This window comes from Chelmon rostratus, chromosome 17 (assembly GCF_017976325.1).
Source record: "Chelmon rostratus isolate fCheRos1 chromosome 17, fCheRos1.pri, whole genome shotgun sequence".
Classification (NCBI taxonomy): domain Eukaryota; kingdom Metazoa; phylum Chordata; class Actinopteri; order Chaetodontiformes; family Chaetodontidae; genus Chelmon; species Chelmon rostratus.
Window position 1 is genome coordinate 23,744,605 of NC_055674.1, and position 13,660 is coordinate 23,758,264.

At 41.8% G+C, this 13,660-nt stretch overlaps 1 protein-coding gene across 1 annotated transcript in view; it reads left to right on the forward strand.

The window, feature by feature from the left end:
- Positions 1 to 13,660, forward strand: part of jupb (junction plakoglobin b) — a 123,849-nt gene that overhangs the window by 92,100 nt on the left and 18,089 nt on the right. The window contains exons 8-13 of the mRNA XM_041956793.1: positions 80 to 183; positions 2,467 to 2,586; positions 4,395 to 4,613; positions 10,415 to 10,567; positions 12,262 to 12,381; positions 12,936 to 13,086. Of these exons, the coding sequence (XP_041812727.1) occupies positions 80 to 183; positions 2,467 to 2,586; positions 4,395 to 4,613; positions 10,415 to 10,567; positions 12,262 to 12,381; positions 12,936 to 13,086 (867 nt within the window). The remainder of the gene's footprint in view (positions 1 to 79; positions 184 to 2,466; positions 2,587 to 4,394; positions 4,614 to 10,414; positions 10,568 to 12,261; positions 12,382 to 12,935; positions 13,087 to 13,660) is intronic.

Consider the following 13,660-nt stretch of genomic DNA (forward strand, 5'->3'; position numbering starts at 1 on the left):
TCCACATCACTGAACATTAATGTAGAACCAGTGTTGATGTTTGTATAGCATCTAAGTGTATTTTCACATCTGTGTCCAGGTGGTATGCAGGCTTTGGGCCAACATCTTACAGGTTCCAGTCAGCGTCTGATCCAGAACTGTCTGTGGACGCTCCGCAATCTGTCAGATGCTGCAACCAAACAGGTAGGTATTGATTCACCTACTACTACTACTACTACTGATGCTACTACTGCTACTGCCACTGCTACTATTGCTTCTGCTACTAGTGCCACAGGCCACAGGGGAGCAAGGTACAACCTCTGATGTCCCTCTCTGCCTGCAGAGACATATCTGTTGGTGAGGGAGCCTGTTTGATGCCTTGTTCAGATACCAAAGCCGCATGGTGGCACTAAGTGAAGTTCACCCCTTATAATTTTTTAATAGACAGGAGTGATTCACTTCTCAAGGCACTGTAATTGGCAGCATATGAATAGCACCTGATAAGCAGCATTTTATTCCATTCTTTCCCAAGACTGACTCATCCTGGCCACTTCCTCTGCACTTGCGCTTTTTCCAAAACATGACCCATAAATTAGGGTCTGGCTGTTGTCATAGGTTCTGCTTTTGTTTCCACTGTTCTCCCGATTTAGCTCGGAACTACATTTGCGTACTGAATCTAAGTTTCAGATATTTTCAGGGGGGTGGAATGGAAAAGTTTGCAATACAGCAATTACTAACATATTTAGCCACACTGTTCTGCATCCACATTGCCTGCAGGCAAGGAAAACTCTTAGCTTCACATAGTTTACCCTCTTGGATGAGCTTGACCTCTGCCTGCACTGCAACTTTTCATCAGAATGGACATTTCGAGTGCAGCTTACTTTGCTCTGCACAAGTAAGTAACTAAAATCATTCAAAACACAAATTACTTATGCTTATTCACCTATATTGCCTAATGCCACGCATTGCCACAACAACTGTGGTAACCTTTAAAACTAGCCACAATTTAACTGTGTGCTTGCGCAAATGCACAGGCCTCATAGGTACTTAAATAAACCGCACTACTCATGTGGTCGAACCTCCTCACCCTGTGGAGGAAGAAGAGCTGTTGTCTTGTTGTCTTTGTGAAGCTGCTGACTTTCTCCAATGTAGCCCGGCTGATAAAGATGGGAGCATGTCGCCTCCTGTAGTCCACAATCAGCTCCTTTAATTTGCTGATGGAGGTTGATGTCCTAGCATGAAGAAGTTCAGGATCCAATCGCAGAGGGCAGTGTTCAGCCCCAGGTCTCAGAGCTTAATGATGAGCTCAGAGGGCTCAATGGTATTGAATGGTGAACTATAGTCAATAGCATTCCCACATATGTATTCTTCTAGTCCAGGTGGGAGAGGGCAGTGTGGAGGTTTTGACTAACCACCCAAAGCACTTTATGATAGTAGAGGTGAGTACTGGAGATACTGGGCTAATAGTCCTCTGGTGGGCACTCTCACCTGAGTTGGTCTGCAATATCAGTCAGTCTTGTTTGAGTTTCTGCCTTTAGGCTGGCAGAAGCGGAACTGATGTCTGCCTTATTTGCCAAACGGGGAGGAGGGAGGGCGTTATATCCTTGTCAGGAGGCAGTGTTAAGACTATGCACAGGACAGCTGATGTGCTCGTGAAACCTCAGCAGGACTTTTTTCACCACTGCAGCCACAGGTTGTCTGTTCTCTGTGGAAACCATGATGTTGTACTTTTTAGTGTTCCATGGAAAAGCCCATCCTGCTCCAGGACCTGGGCCACGACCCTCTTTTCTTTTGTCTCCTCCATATTCCAGGTGCAGCAGCAGGTAATCCCATCCCATGAATATTTCCTTGTTAATCATGGTGAACCAGTGAACAGTGGTGTTGTTAACCAGTGATCTAATATGCAAAAGTTGTTGTCTATCATATTTTATGATGGGGGGATTACCTGCTGAGGTTGCTTGCAAAATTCAACAAGTGGATGTGATAGTAGAATATGTTCCACATGGTAAATGGATCCATTGAGAAAGCATTTTTTCCTGTCGTCAACCCATCCACACACAGAGGTAAGGACACTTTGAAGTGTGGACAGGAGGTGCAGGGGTTTGAACTGCTAACCTTGTCATCAGTGGACAACCTGTTCTACCTGAGCCACAGTCATCCATATTCAAATTGTTTTTTATTTTTTATTTTGTTTTTTACAGAAACCACTGTAGGTGTCATAACTCATCTTTTCAGCCCACTTGAGTTGACAGGCCTGCTACTACCCAATTTCAAGTGTTTCATGGTGTGAACAAAAATGTGAATACATTCGTTACGTTTATCTGATATGAGATCGAAATAACTATTTACTAAATATTTTTTTACTATCAGTTGTTGTAACACTGTGTTACTAGTGACCCTGCTGTGTGGAGGCTACTTAATCCAAGATATCACTGCTCAGATTTGTTCTTTTGTTCTCTGTCTGTCTCCATTGGTCTCTCTCTGCAGGAGGGGTTAGATGGTCTGTTGCAGATACTGGTGACCCAGCTGGGTTCAGATGATGTCAACATGTTGACCTGCGCAACTGGTATCCTGTCCAACCTCACCTGTAATAACTCACGTAACAAGGTAACCATCATGAGATGGCCAAATGACTGTGGCTTATGGCCAAATACCATGGGTATTAATATGCAGCTATAGCAACCTCTCCTCTTCTTGAATGGTTGAGAATCAGTTATACATACTGTAGTGTATCTCACCATTCTGAATCAAACACCTGTTTTAAGTCATAATTTTTTTTACAGCACATGAGATACTATGCCAAGATTTTCTATGTCATTATCATGAGACATTATTTTGAGTTACTATATCCTGAACTAAATCCTAGCGATGTTATAATAACTCGTATGTTTGGCCACTGAGTTATGAGACACAAATGAGATTTATTACTTCATAGAATTCTTAATTCAGGTTAGAGCTTACCAGGTGGTCATAAAGTAAAAGTGGCCACAACTTTATGATGATTTGTTTGTTGTTTGATCATCATAAATCTGGGTACATATCTTTACACCATGTTTGGGAATAGGCATAGCCAACCATTTTGGCACAGACCCATAAGGGCCACCTCAAATACCACAAACATGTACCGGAAAACCTAGTAGACAGAATATCACCACTTTTGGTGTGCATGCTCTGGGCCCAAGTGCAACATTGATTGGCCTATCACATATTTGCTCATAACTCTGGATGCCTTTGAGCAACCTGATTATAGCTCACTAGAGACATCTCGTCCTACCTCCTGAACATTCACACTGAGTTTCATACACATGTGATTAAGGGGAGACAGAAGGTGGGACTTTGAGTGCATTACTATTGAAATGCTGCAGGCTTTGTGCTAATGAAACAAGCGTGTGATTGACCTCCCTCCTTGCTTAAATAAGACTGAACTTGATGAAGCGACTTTGCTAACTTCTGTGAAGCCTGACAGTCACTTGTTGCTGCTTACAGCTTTAATTTCACTTCCTTCTGTTCAGCGCAAAAGGGGTTGAACCCATGCACAAACAAAAGGGAAGAGAAAACCCAGCGAACCACCCGCAAAACCTAATTTGGTCTGAACCAAAGAAAAAAACGTATTGTTAACTTTATGGTCTGGTCCAGTTTGTGTTCACACAGCCTTTTTTACAAACAACTCATTTACTGGACATGACTGCTCATGACGCCATCCTTCATCATGAGTGCTGCTTGCTACTTACTGATTTGTTCATTTATCTTCTGTGGTGTCAAAAACAACACAGTTACAAATAAGACTGAAACTAGACCGAATTTTTCAGAAATAAGGTAACATTAATGTAGACTGTTCATACAGATTGCTTCTTCAACAGTTGATGGTCAGCCGATGGATAACAATAATTTAAACTTTAAATCCATGCTAAAATTGAATATATACATACAATACAAATATCAGCTCACCAGAGATCAGTTGTAACCAGAGCTGCTGGTTTAATCCAGACCAAGAAATCACTGACAGTCCAAACAAACTGCACGAAATGGGCAAACACACCAGAGCTCATCTGTCCCATACCAAAAAGGTTTGCAAGCAGCCTAAGTACACACATTTGTGTGTTTGTGCTATAGTATTTACTTAAAGAAAGATTCTGAAAGGTGTCTGTATATCCTTCACTTTAGACAATCTGCATTCTGCACTCCTGAGGAAAATCAATGTACAAAAGCTATGTATCATATTGATTTTGAATGTTTTCTTGTTGTTTTCACACTTACACACACTGTACACACATGCCTTTATTTATCGATGTTTTCTCTCCACTCCATGTTTTGAAATGAATTTCTGTGTTGTACTTTCATACCGGAGAGGAAGCTTCATGGCACACCTGTATTTCCGATGAGCTACTCTATTCTCTTAACCTGTTACCCCTCAGACTCTGGTGACTCAGTATGGCGGCGTGGAGGCATTGATCCATGCTGTGCTTCGTGCTGGGGAGAAGGAGGATGTTGCTGAGCCAGCGGTCTGCGCCCTGCGTCACCTCACATCTCGCCACCAGGACGCCGAACTGGCCCAGAATGCAGTACGGCTGCACTATGGTATCCCAGCTGTTGTCAAGCTGCTGGGGCAGCCGCACTACTGGCCTGTCGTAAAGGTGAGGGGTGGAAGTGGTTTGTATTGATGCCTAATACCATGCATTACCATGCAAAGGTAAAGGAATCAGCCACGATGGATTAGCTGGAAAGGAAAAGAAACAAAAATACCAGACACACACACACACACACACACACGTATATATATTATTACAATACACATTCTATTGTTGATTAGAATATGGATTAGGTGTGTGCAGCTTTACAGCAACTTCCTTGAATCCACTGGCCAACTCCTCCTTCTCTTTTGTACATATATATATATATATATATATATATATATATATATATATATATATATATATGTATATACGCGTGTGTGTGTGTATGTCTGTGTGTATGTAATAGACATACACACACACGTATATATATATATATATATATATATATAAATAAACAGGCCGAACAGCACCCACAGACAAGTACAAACACACTGTGATACACATCTCCCATCATGCTTCACTCCCAGAACACTTCGACTGTGACAACACCCGCTGGCGTGCTGTGTCCCGGGAGAGACTGACAGACAGAAAGGTAAAAGAAAGAGAGACAGTGAGAGCTCAAGAGACAAAGCTGGTTATTTTGTTTGTCAGTGAGGAAGAAAGGCTGACAATGAGCGGCACTTAGAGAAAGCGGGAGAGAGAGGACTGACAGTAGCCAGATTTCAATCCCAGTGAAATGAACAAAACTCTAGTCCTGTCTAAAGCCCTGCAGGCAGTCCCTCGAGGTTCGTAATTTACAAAACAAGAGTGCTGGAGGAAATGAACAACATACTGACAATGAAGCTATTTCTGGATCCTTACTTTACAGCCTGGAGTGTGCCGACATTATTATTGTTCAGTAAAATAAAGAAAACTGCTATAATTACATTTGCATCATAATAATTAATGCCATCATATAGAACAGAACAGTAAAAAAAACTTATGGTGAATTTTGGGATTTTCTGTGTTGGCTTCGACTTGAGCACAGCAGCTGAATGCTTGCAAGAGCAATGCTAGCATGCCAGTTTGTAGCAGGTATAATGTTAACCGTTTCATCATTTTATTTTAGTCAGCTGAAAAATTGTAAATTTATGCAAAACCCATAGCACAGCTAGGGTTGATGGGAATATCATTAGTTTTGCAGGAATTTGGTCATAAGCCAAAGTATGGGACAAATTAACTTGATGATGGTTGTAGAGGAAAGGCTAAAGGCTCACCACCAACAGCCAGCCTTCAGGGGGTTACTGTGGGGGGGCTGGTATTGCATCTTGCAGTAATACAACCTGCAGCAGTGGTTTATAGTCAACAGTGTCCAAAGACAGATATGGTGGACGTTTTATATTATTTGTTTGGTGTGTTTTGACATGTTTTCTCTCTGCTGTGTAGGCCTTTGCTCAGCGTTAATTCAAACTGACCACCATGTGAATGACGCAAATTGCTTTTTGATATCTGCTAATGTTGGCCATATTTCACACTGGTGGGAGAGGACAACAAAGAAAAGCTCATGGCCATGTTTAATGCACCAGCTAATAGCTTCACAACCACAGCAAAGGCTACCAAACAGCATGTGGGACATTTTTAGAAGCTCATGGTGGGCAGAAAAACACTGCTTCAAGCCATTATTAGGAGGAAAACAGTACAATTTGCACTTCCATTCAATTCTTGTAAAGAGTTATGGCATATTATGAGGAAAATACTACAGAATAGCAAATGAAAAAAAGAACAGCACCATGTACTTCTTCTGTGGTAGTGTGCTGTCCTGTAGTCTGAGGAACAAGAGGATAGTGGGGTTTACGTATCGAGAAATGCTTGCCGGATTATATGATTTATCTGTATAATGGTGAAATATTCATATCCAATGTCCAGTATCTTCAAATCTTCAAGTCACTGTCAATCATTCTCATTTGTATTCCCAAAAATATATTGGATTAGTTATTGTTGTTTTACATAAACCACAATCATACAAATTTCAAGTTTAATGGTTGAATTATCACACAAACTGTCCATAATCATCTTTCAGTCCACAGATCCCCCTTCTCATCTCATCTTTGACCTGTGCTTACTGTAGTTGCATGCACAGTGTGTGTGTGTGTGAGAGAGAGAGTGTGTGTGCATGTGTGTAATTGCTCTTGCAGCTAAATAGGCACCAGTCATTTTCTCTTAGATAACACCTCCTCCTAGTCTCAGGACACAGACACACACACACGCACGCACGCACGCACGCGCGCACACACACACGCACACACACACACACACACACAGCTACATGCGACCTGATTTGCTCTTATTGCCTAAATTCATTCCACTTCACTCTGTAAGGGTGTGTGTGTCATTTTCAGATCTGCTGATCCAGACACTAAAAGCCTTTTCACTCTCCGTCTAGCATGACTCAGATTTTGGCAATCAGATGTGCAAATGAAGCTAAATGGTTTAGTTAAAATGTCAACTTTCACACTTCATCTGCTCTGTGCACTGCTTTCCCCCGCTGGGAGGGTCAACAAAATAACACACAGCCTGGCATGAAATGCTACACACTGTATATAGGGCACTGATGCACTGAGGAGTTTGGTGTATTTTATTAAATGATAGTGAATGGATCACACCTGTGGTAGGCATCATGCACCGTGTTAGACTCGATTCTTCAAACCCTGGCCACTTTCACACACACCCACACCTGGCTAATGGCTGATGTAAAGATTTACAGACCGACGCATCGATCTTCTTCCATTTCTTTCTCAAACATTTGAACATGCTGTCTTCACTCAGCTTTCTGCAAATCTCCACCAGAACAACCTTCTTGACCCCCACCAGTCTTGTTTATCATCTGGCTGGACATTTCAGCAGCGTTTTACACGGTGAACCACCAAATCCTCCTCTTCGCCCTCAAAGATCTGGGCGTGTCAGGCTCGGCACTCCCTGCTTTCTAAAGCACATCAATTCAAAGGCCAACGGACCATGAGTCATGAGATAAATTAATGTCATTATCAAAACATCAAAGATTGATGTACACATGAAAAAATAATTTAGCTTACGTTAGCTTCTGAGCTACATTTACATCATGCAACTTGTCGTTTTAAGCTTTTGGCATAAAAAGCAGCAGAGGTGCTCATCGTGTGCTTTTCCGCCTGCACTCATTCCCTGCGTTTAAAGCAGCCTAGTTGAAACCCATTTGCTCATTTTAAACACCAAGGAGTTCAGACTGCACCTTGGCCCGTTTCACTTCTTGCTTAAATGTCGACATTGTTGAGGAAGTTGAGCTACTTCTCCTCTAGCTCTACCTCCTTGAGTTTGAATGTGTTTTTGTCAGTTGACCAGTCAGACTGGCAGAAACAGCCAGCTCTCTGGAGAGTGATCATATCAGAAGCTGAACGGCCCTTGTGGTGTTTTTCCTTTTGTTGGGGTGACTGGAGATGACTGGCGACGACTGAGGGACTAAGCTGCCACAGCTTTTTTGCACTCTGCTGCTATGTGTGGTGCTGTTAACACCATGAACAAGCTGTAGCATCTGACTCCGGTGTTTACAAGAAAGGGGCACCTTTTTGACTTTGCCTGACATCAGTTTAATTTAACCTGGTGGCCAGCAGCAGTAGATGGTGAACGGACTGAAAAAACAGGAAGGGCGAGCTGGCCGATGGCCTCGCCAACCTGTGAGTGTGTTCATGATACCGAGGGACCATGTCACCCAGTGCAATGGTGTGGCTCACTCATGTGTTTTTGATAAACATTGATAAAGAATAAGATATTTCTGGCTTTGGATATACATGCAATACTAGTTAGTAGAATACTTTCACTGTTGGTGTGGGTCTTTTCACTGGGTGACGGTAAGAAACAGTAAGATTTTGTTTTGTCCCTCTCCCACTTGCACACTCAGTCACACACACACACACACACACACACACACACACACACACACACACACACACACACACACACTTGCTCTTCTCCCTCTCAGTCTGACAGTCTGGCCAACTCAGGCAGATTATATTAATGAACTGAGGTATTGGAGTTTAATGACATGGAATGGAGAAATGGACACTGTGACTTTATAAGGAAGCTTTACAGAGTCAGAGAAGGTGTGGGAGGGGAGGGACAAGAGGCTGCTCTCTTTCCAAATGTTAAAAATGCTCTCAGATATGACATCATGATACAGTACCATTCTATATACCTTGGATTTAAATCTGAAAGAGACGTGTTCAACATTAGGACCGGATGTCTTTTTATCCTTTTTCAATTCTAGTGTTAATACAATACCTGAATTTTGGTTCAGAAACCAAAAAAGAAATCCTTTTTTTTTTGGTAATGGTTTTATGGTCTTACTGACCACTCAGAGCGCTTTGCATTCACATATTTTTAGGAACGATACCACCCACACACACCAATGGCACAGCTATCAGGAACAATGTGGGATTCAGTGTCTTGCCCAAGGGCTCTTCGACGTGTAGACTGCAGCGGCCAGGGATTGACCACCAGGCTTCTGATTAGTGGATGGCCGCTCTATGCCTGTGAATATTCTCATTCATGGCCGCATTCATGGCCGCTCTACCTACTAAGCCACAGCTGCCCGTTTGAAAAGTCAGATGACTAGGCAGATGATACAGTGTGTGCACTGTGATGGCACCACTACTATAGTGGCAGAGTGGACATGAAGTGTAAGTAGAGATATTTCAGTGGGTCACGCTCTGCAGATGTAGGGATCCCTTGTGAATGTGACAGTTATTCAGTCCCAAGTTTTTTTTTTTGATTATCATAACCTTTGTGTGAATAGAATTTTCTATTGAACTATTGCATCGTGATCCAAGATTTACATTTTTTTAAAGTATGATTTACATAATATGACTAGCAGGTTAACTCTTTGTACCATGAGGCAATGATGTAATGATGTGTTAATTTTCAGACAGACTTAAGACATTTACTTCAGTTCATTGTGCATGCATCTCAATTTAAAAAACAAGTGCTTTTCCTCATAATCTGGGCAGTGAGTATGTTAAAACTCAGTGATTAGAAAAATGGATTCACTTATAAAGCTAAGCAGGGGGCCTGTTGGCTCCTGGTCCAGTCGGCCCAGTTTATCACAGAGAAAGGTTATCTAAGAATGTACATTAACCTACAAGATTTTCTTGTCAAAGAGTAAATAAAAAGTTGATTAGCACTAAAAGCTGAAGTAAAGGAGATTTTGAAACTGCCCAGACATACGATGCCAGCTCTCAGTACTTAAAAGCTTGTGATACTTCAGTGCCAGTACTGGTGGGTGTCAGGATGTGGGGTCATTTGATATGCAGATGCTGAAAAAAATTGCTAGGTTATTAGAATGTTTGGCCATAAAAACAGGGCTCTGCACCAGGAACCTTTCTCAAAAAAACGTTCACAAAAACATTTCTCCCCATGAATTCTAAAATTTTGCATTTGTGATGTGTTTGCATTTTAGAGGAACTTTCCCAACATGCTTTTCACTGATGCTAGCCCCTCTGAATGGCCTGCATGGATACAGACTATGCATGTAGTGCTTTAAAAGGGCTTTTCTTAGCACTTTGCTAGTGTAGCAATGAGATAGCTCAGAGTTCTTGTGAATGTTCAGATGCTGGCTGTCGGCCCGGCCATCTCCTCAGCAGTAAGCCATCCACAGTGTTAGATCTTTTTAATCTCATCCCTGTGATTTCTTTTGATATGAGGCATCACACACTGGTTGGTAAACATGAGTGCAGTGCATGCATTTTGCTGAAGTTCCAAACAGTAACGAGTACTGCCATTTGGAGGCACCACATGTAAAGTTGCCTTTAAAGCTGACCCAAATAGAGGAAACGCTTTGATCTCTGTCTTCTCAGGCTACAGTTGGTCTGATCCGGAACCTGGCACTGTGCCCAGCCAATCAGGCGCCGCTGAGGGAGGCGGGTGCTATTCCACGATTAGTCAACCTGCTGCTAAAGGCTCACCAGGACACACAGAGGCACGCATCCTCCGCACAGCAGACATACCAGGTCTGGACAATGCGCACACACACACACACACACACACACACACACACACACACACATGCGCTCACAACACCAAACCTCAACTGCATCATCCGTATCAGTGCCTTAATCAATAGCTCTTGAAGACCCCATTACTGATGCACCAATATTGACCCATCAGCTATACAATATGGTACTTCCTGGTTAGCCACAGGAAGTAACAGAAGGGTCACACAGCTATTAACCTTATACAGAGTGCTTGCATGGCCTTAATTTTGTACACAACTGAACAGTTTGCACCACTAACAGACTGAAGGAACTTTTGAAATGAAGGTACAATCAGCACCAAATGTCAGTCTCCTGTGATGCAGTTGTTTAGCTTAGAAAGCAATGAACAAAAAACAGTACAAAATCACTGGCTACTAATCTTTGAACTGAATTGTCTGTAACTACCTGAATCAGCACAGTGATTTATTTTTTCCAGCAGCAGTTCCAACTGTCTCCAACTCAGTTAAAGGGAAACTCTCCCATCATTATTATGGATGTTTTTACAATGTTAGATTTTGCCTGTCTCTAGTTTAATCTTTTGGGTTTTAAAGTTTAAGTCTACTTTACAACTTAAAGTTAAGTTAAATCCATACATACATTTATACATCACAGCAACCGGACATTACAATACTAAACAACAATGTTAATAATAAATTAAAGCTAAAAATTGGCAATCATCTAGTAGCATCATCATGATTGAAGTGATGATCCCATGGGAAGACATGTGCAAAGAGGCCTCGGAGAGGAAAGACACAAAGGACCAGGGCTGGGTACAAAAATGCATGGGCAAAGGGTGGCAGGCCTGGCTATGTCCAGGTGAGGTTGGCTGCAGGGGTGTCTCAGCACTGTCTGTGTGGAAGACACTCTCAGCTGGGGGACAGCAGGAAGGGAGAAGAAGACTGCTTGCAGGTTGTGGGAGGTAATGGAAAGAGCCTCTTATTGGCTCTGGAACTGGTGGGAGGAGCTGAGCTGGCAGCCAGGAGCAGATGGGCAATAACTGGCCATCACTGCCAGCCCACCAACTGGAGGACAATGTGGTTCAGGGTCGAAGCATCCGAGGACGGTTGGATGCCACCTGACGACATCGTCTCCTAGCCAAAAGCTACAGTCATAAGAAAATGACTGAAGGTGTTAGCATCAGGATGTATCTAATAGCAATTTGACATATTTTGTTGTATAACAATTAAACTGTATAGAGCTGTATGCAAACTTTGGTTTGGTTTACAAGTTGGGCTATAGAAACTCTCTGAGCTTTTCTAGTCTGCCCATCAAGGAGAAAGATAACTTTTGATATGCAGCCACTCCAGAGATGTTAATTTATAAGTGATTATTATTTTCCTGAATCTTGTTTTTTTCCTTTCCTTTTCAAAGTCAGATTCAATAAACCTCCTTTATTGCACAAAGATGCCTTCAATTGCTCTTTTGAAGTCGATGAATACCACCTATTCACAAAGAGGTGCACATGTGAGATTTCATTGTTAAAATAATCTGCACCCCTAAATTACAATAAGGTTACCTATTCTGTTTCCTTCAAACAAAAATGTCACCAAAGTGGAAAAACATAAAGCGTAAAAAAAAGATGCAGTAGTGTCAGTAGTGGTATTAAGTCAACTGGTTTATTTCTTTCTTTGATGTCTCTCTGCCTCTGTCCTTATGTCTTTCTCTGCTAGGATGGCGTTCGTATGGAGGAAATAGTAGAGGGCTGCACAGGAGCACTCCACATTCTGGCCAGAGACCCTATAAACAGAGGAGAGATCGCCAGCATGCAAACCATTCCATTATTTGTACAGGTGCACTCACATGTGTTCTACAACATGCATATGACATGAAGGCTACCAGGCTGCACAAACTACTGAATTAGCTGACATGATATAAGCATCATAAAAGTTTGCACTGTATGGAGGATGAAGTGGAGGGAGAAGCTTTCATTGGTGGAAATCTACCTGTACCTTGAAGACATTTTGCTTTTTCTAGGACAGATTTTGTTCCAGATAAAAGTTTTTACCAAAGACGTACGTTTGGTTTTAAGGGACACTTTTTGGTCAGCCTATGAATGTAACAAAATGAGTCATACAAAAATATCTCAAATCCTGATCCATTTAAGAAATGGGTGGGGACGGTGGTGACATTAAATCAATAAATATCAGTCATATTTAGTGCTAAGTCAAAAATGATACATGTTTGGACTGATTACAGAGCAGCAACATATTGTTACTGACAGTTTGTTGCAGGAAGGTTGTTGGTCTGCAAGTCTGCAAACCTTTACTGTTAAAAATCCATCTCAAACTCTGAGGTCACAGGTTTATTTGTGTGTATGTGTGTGTGTGTGTGCCTCTGCATCTAGCTGCTGTACTCGTATGTGGAGAACGTGAAGCGAGTATCGGCAGGTGTCCTGTGTGAGCTGGCCCTGGATAAACAGTCTGCAGAGCTTATTGATGCAGAGGGAGCGTCAGCACCCCTCATGGAGTTGCTGCACTCCAACAATGAGGGAATCGGTACGCCTCTCTCTCCTTTTCTGCTCCAGAGGCAACGCTCTACTAACAGCTGATAGTGCGCAATATGTGTTATGTTTTGCAAAGATATTTCAGACTAATGTATGTCTATACCTCTTGAGAGCTGATGAAACTTTAACTGATGGGTTACCATTTTCTGAAATACACTGTCACAAAAAACAAAATGTGAAAAAGTTCAATGGAGACAAATCATGAAGCATTTTTAAAACCAAAGTTTATTCTACAATCTGCGCATTTGGTAATGCAGTATTACAGATTCATGACAGTAATATCCTGTCATTATCCCTTTTACCTGCTCATGAGAAAAAAAAGAATGATGCATAATTCAAATGAACCATGATAATTGTGCTTGAATACATTTATCAAATACTTAAAAAATAAAAATACAAAAAAGGGCAACTGGTGATACATAATGTCAACATGTAAACCTAACCTTGAGCACTGTGCAAGGTCATAGTCCAAGATGTTTGTACCCATACAATGATGCATCTGCAAACGTTTATCCACTTATCCACTTAATATACAAGCTATATAAATATGTGTGCATTTACCCCCC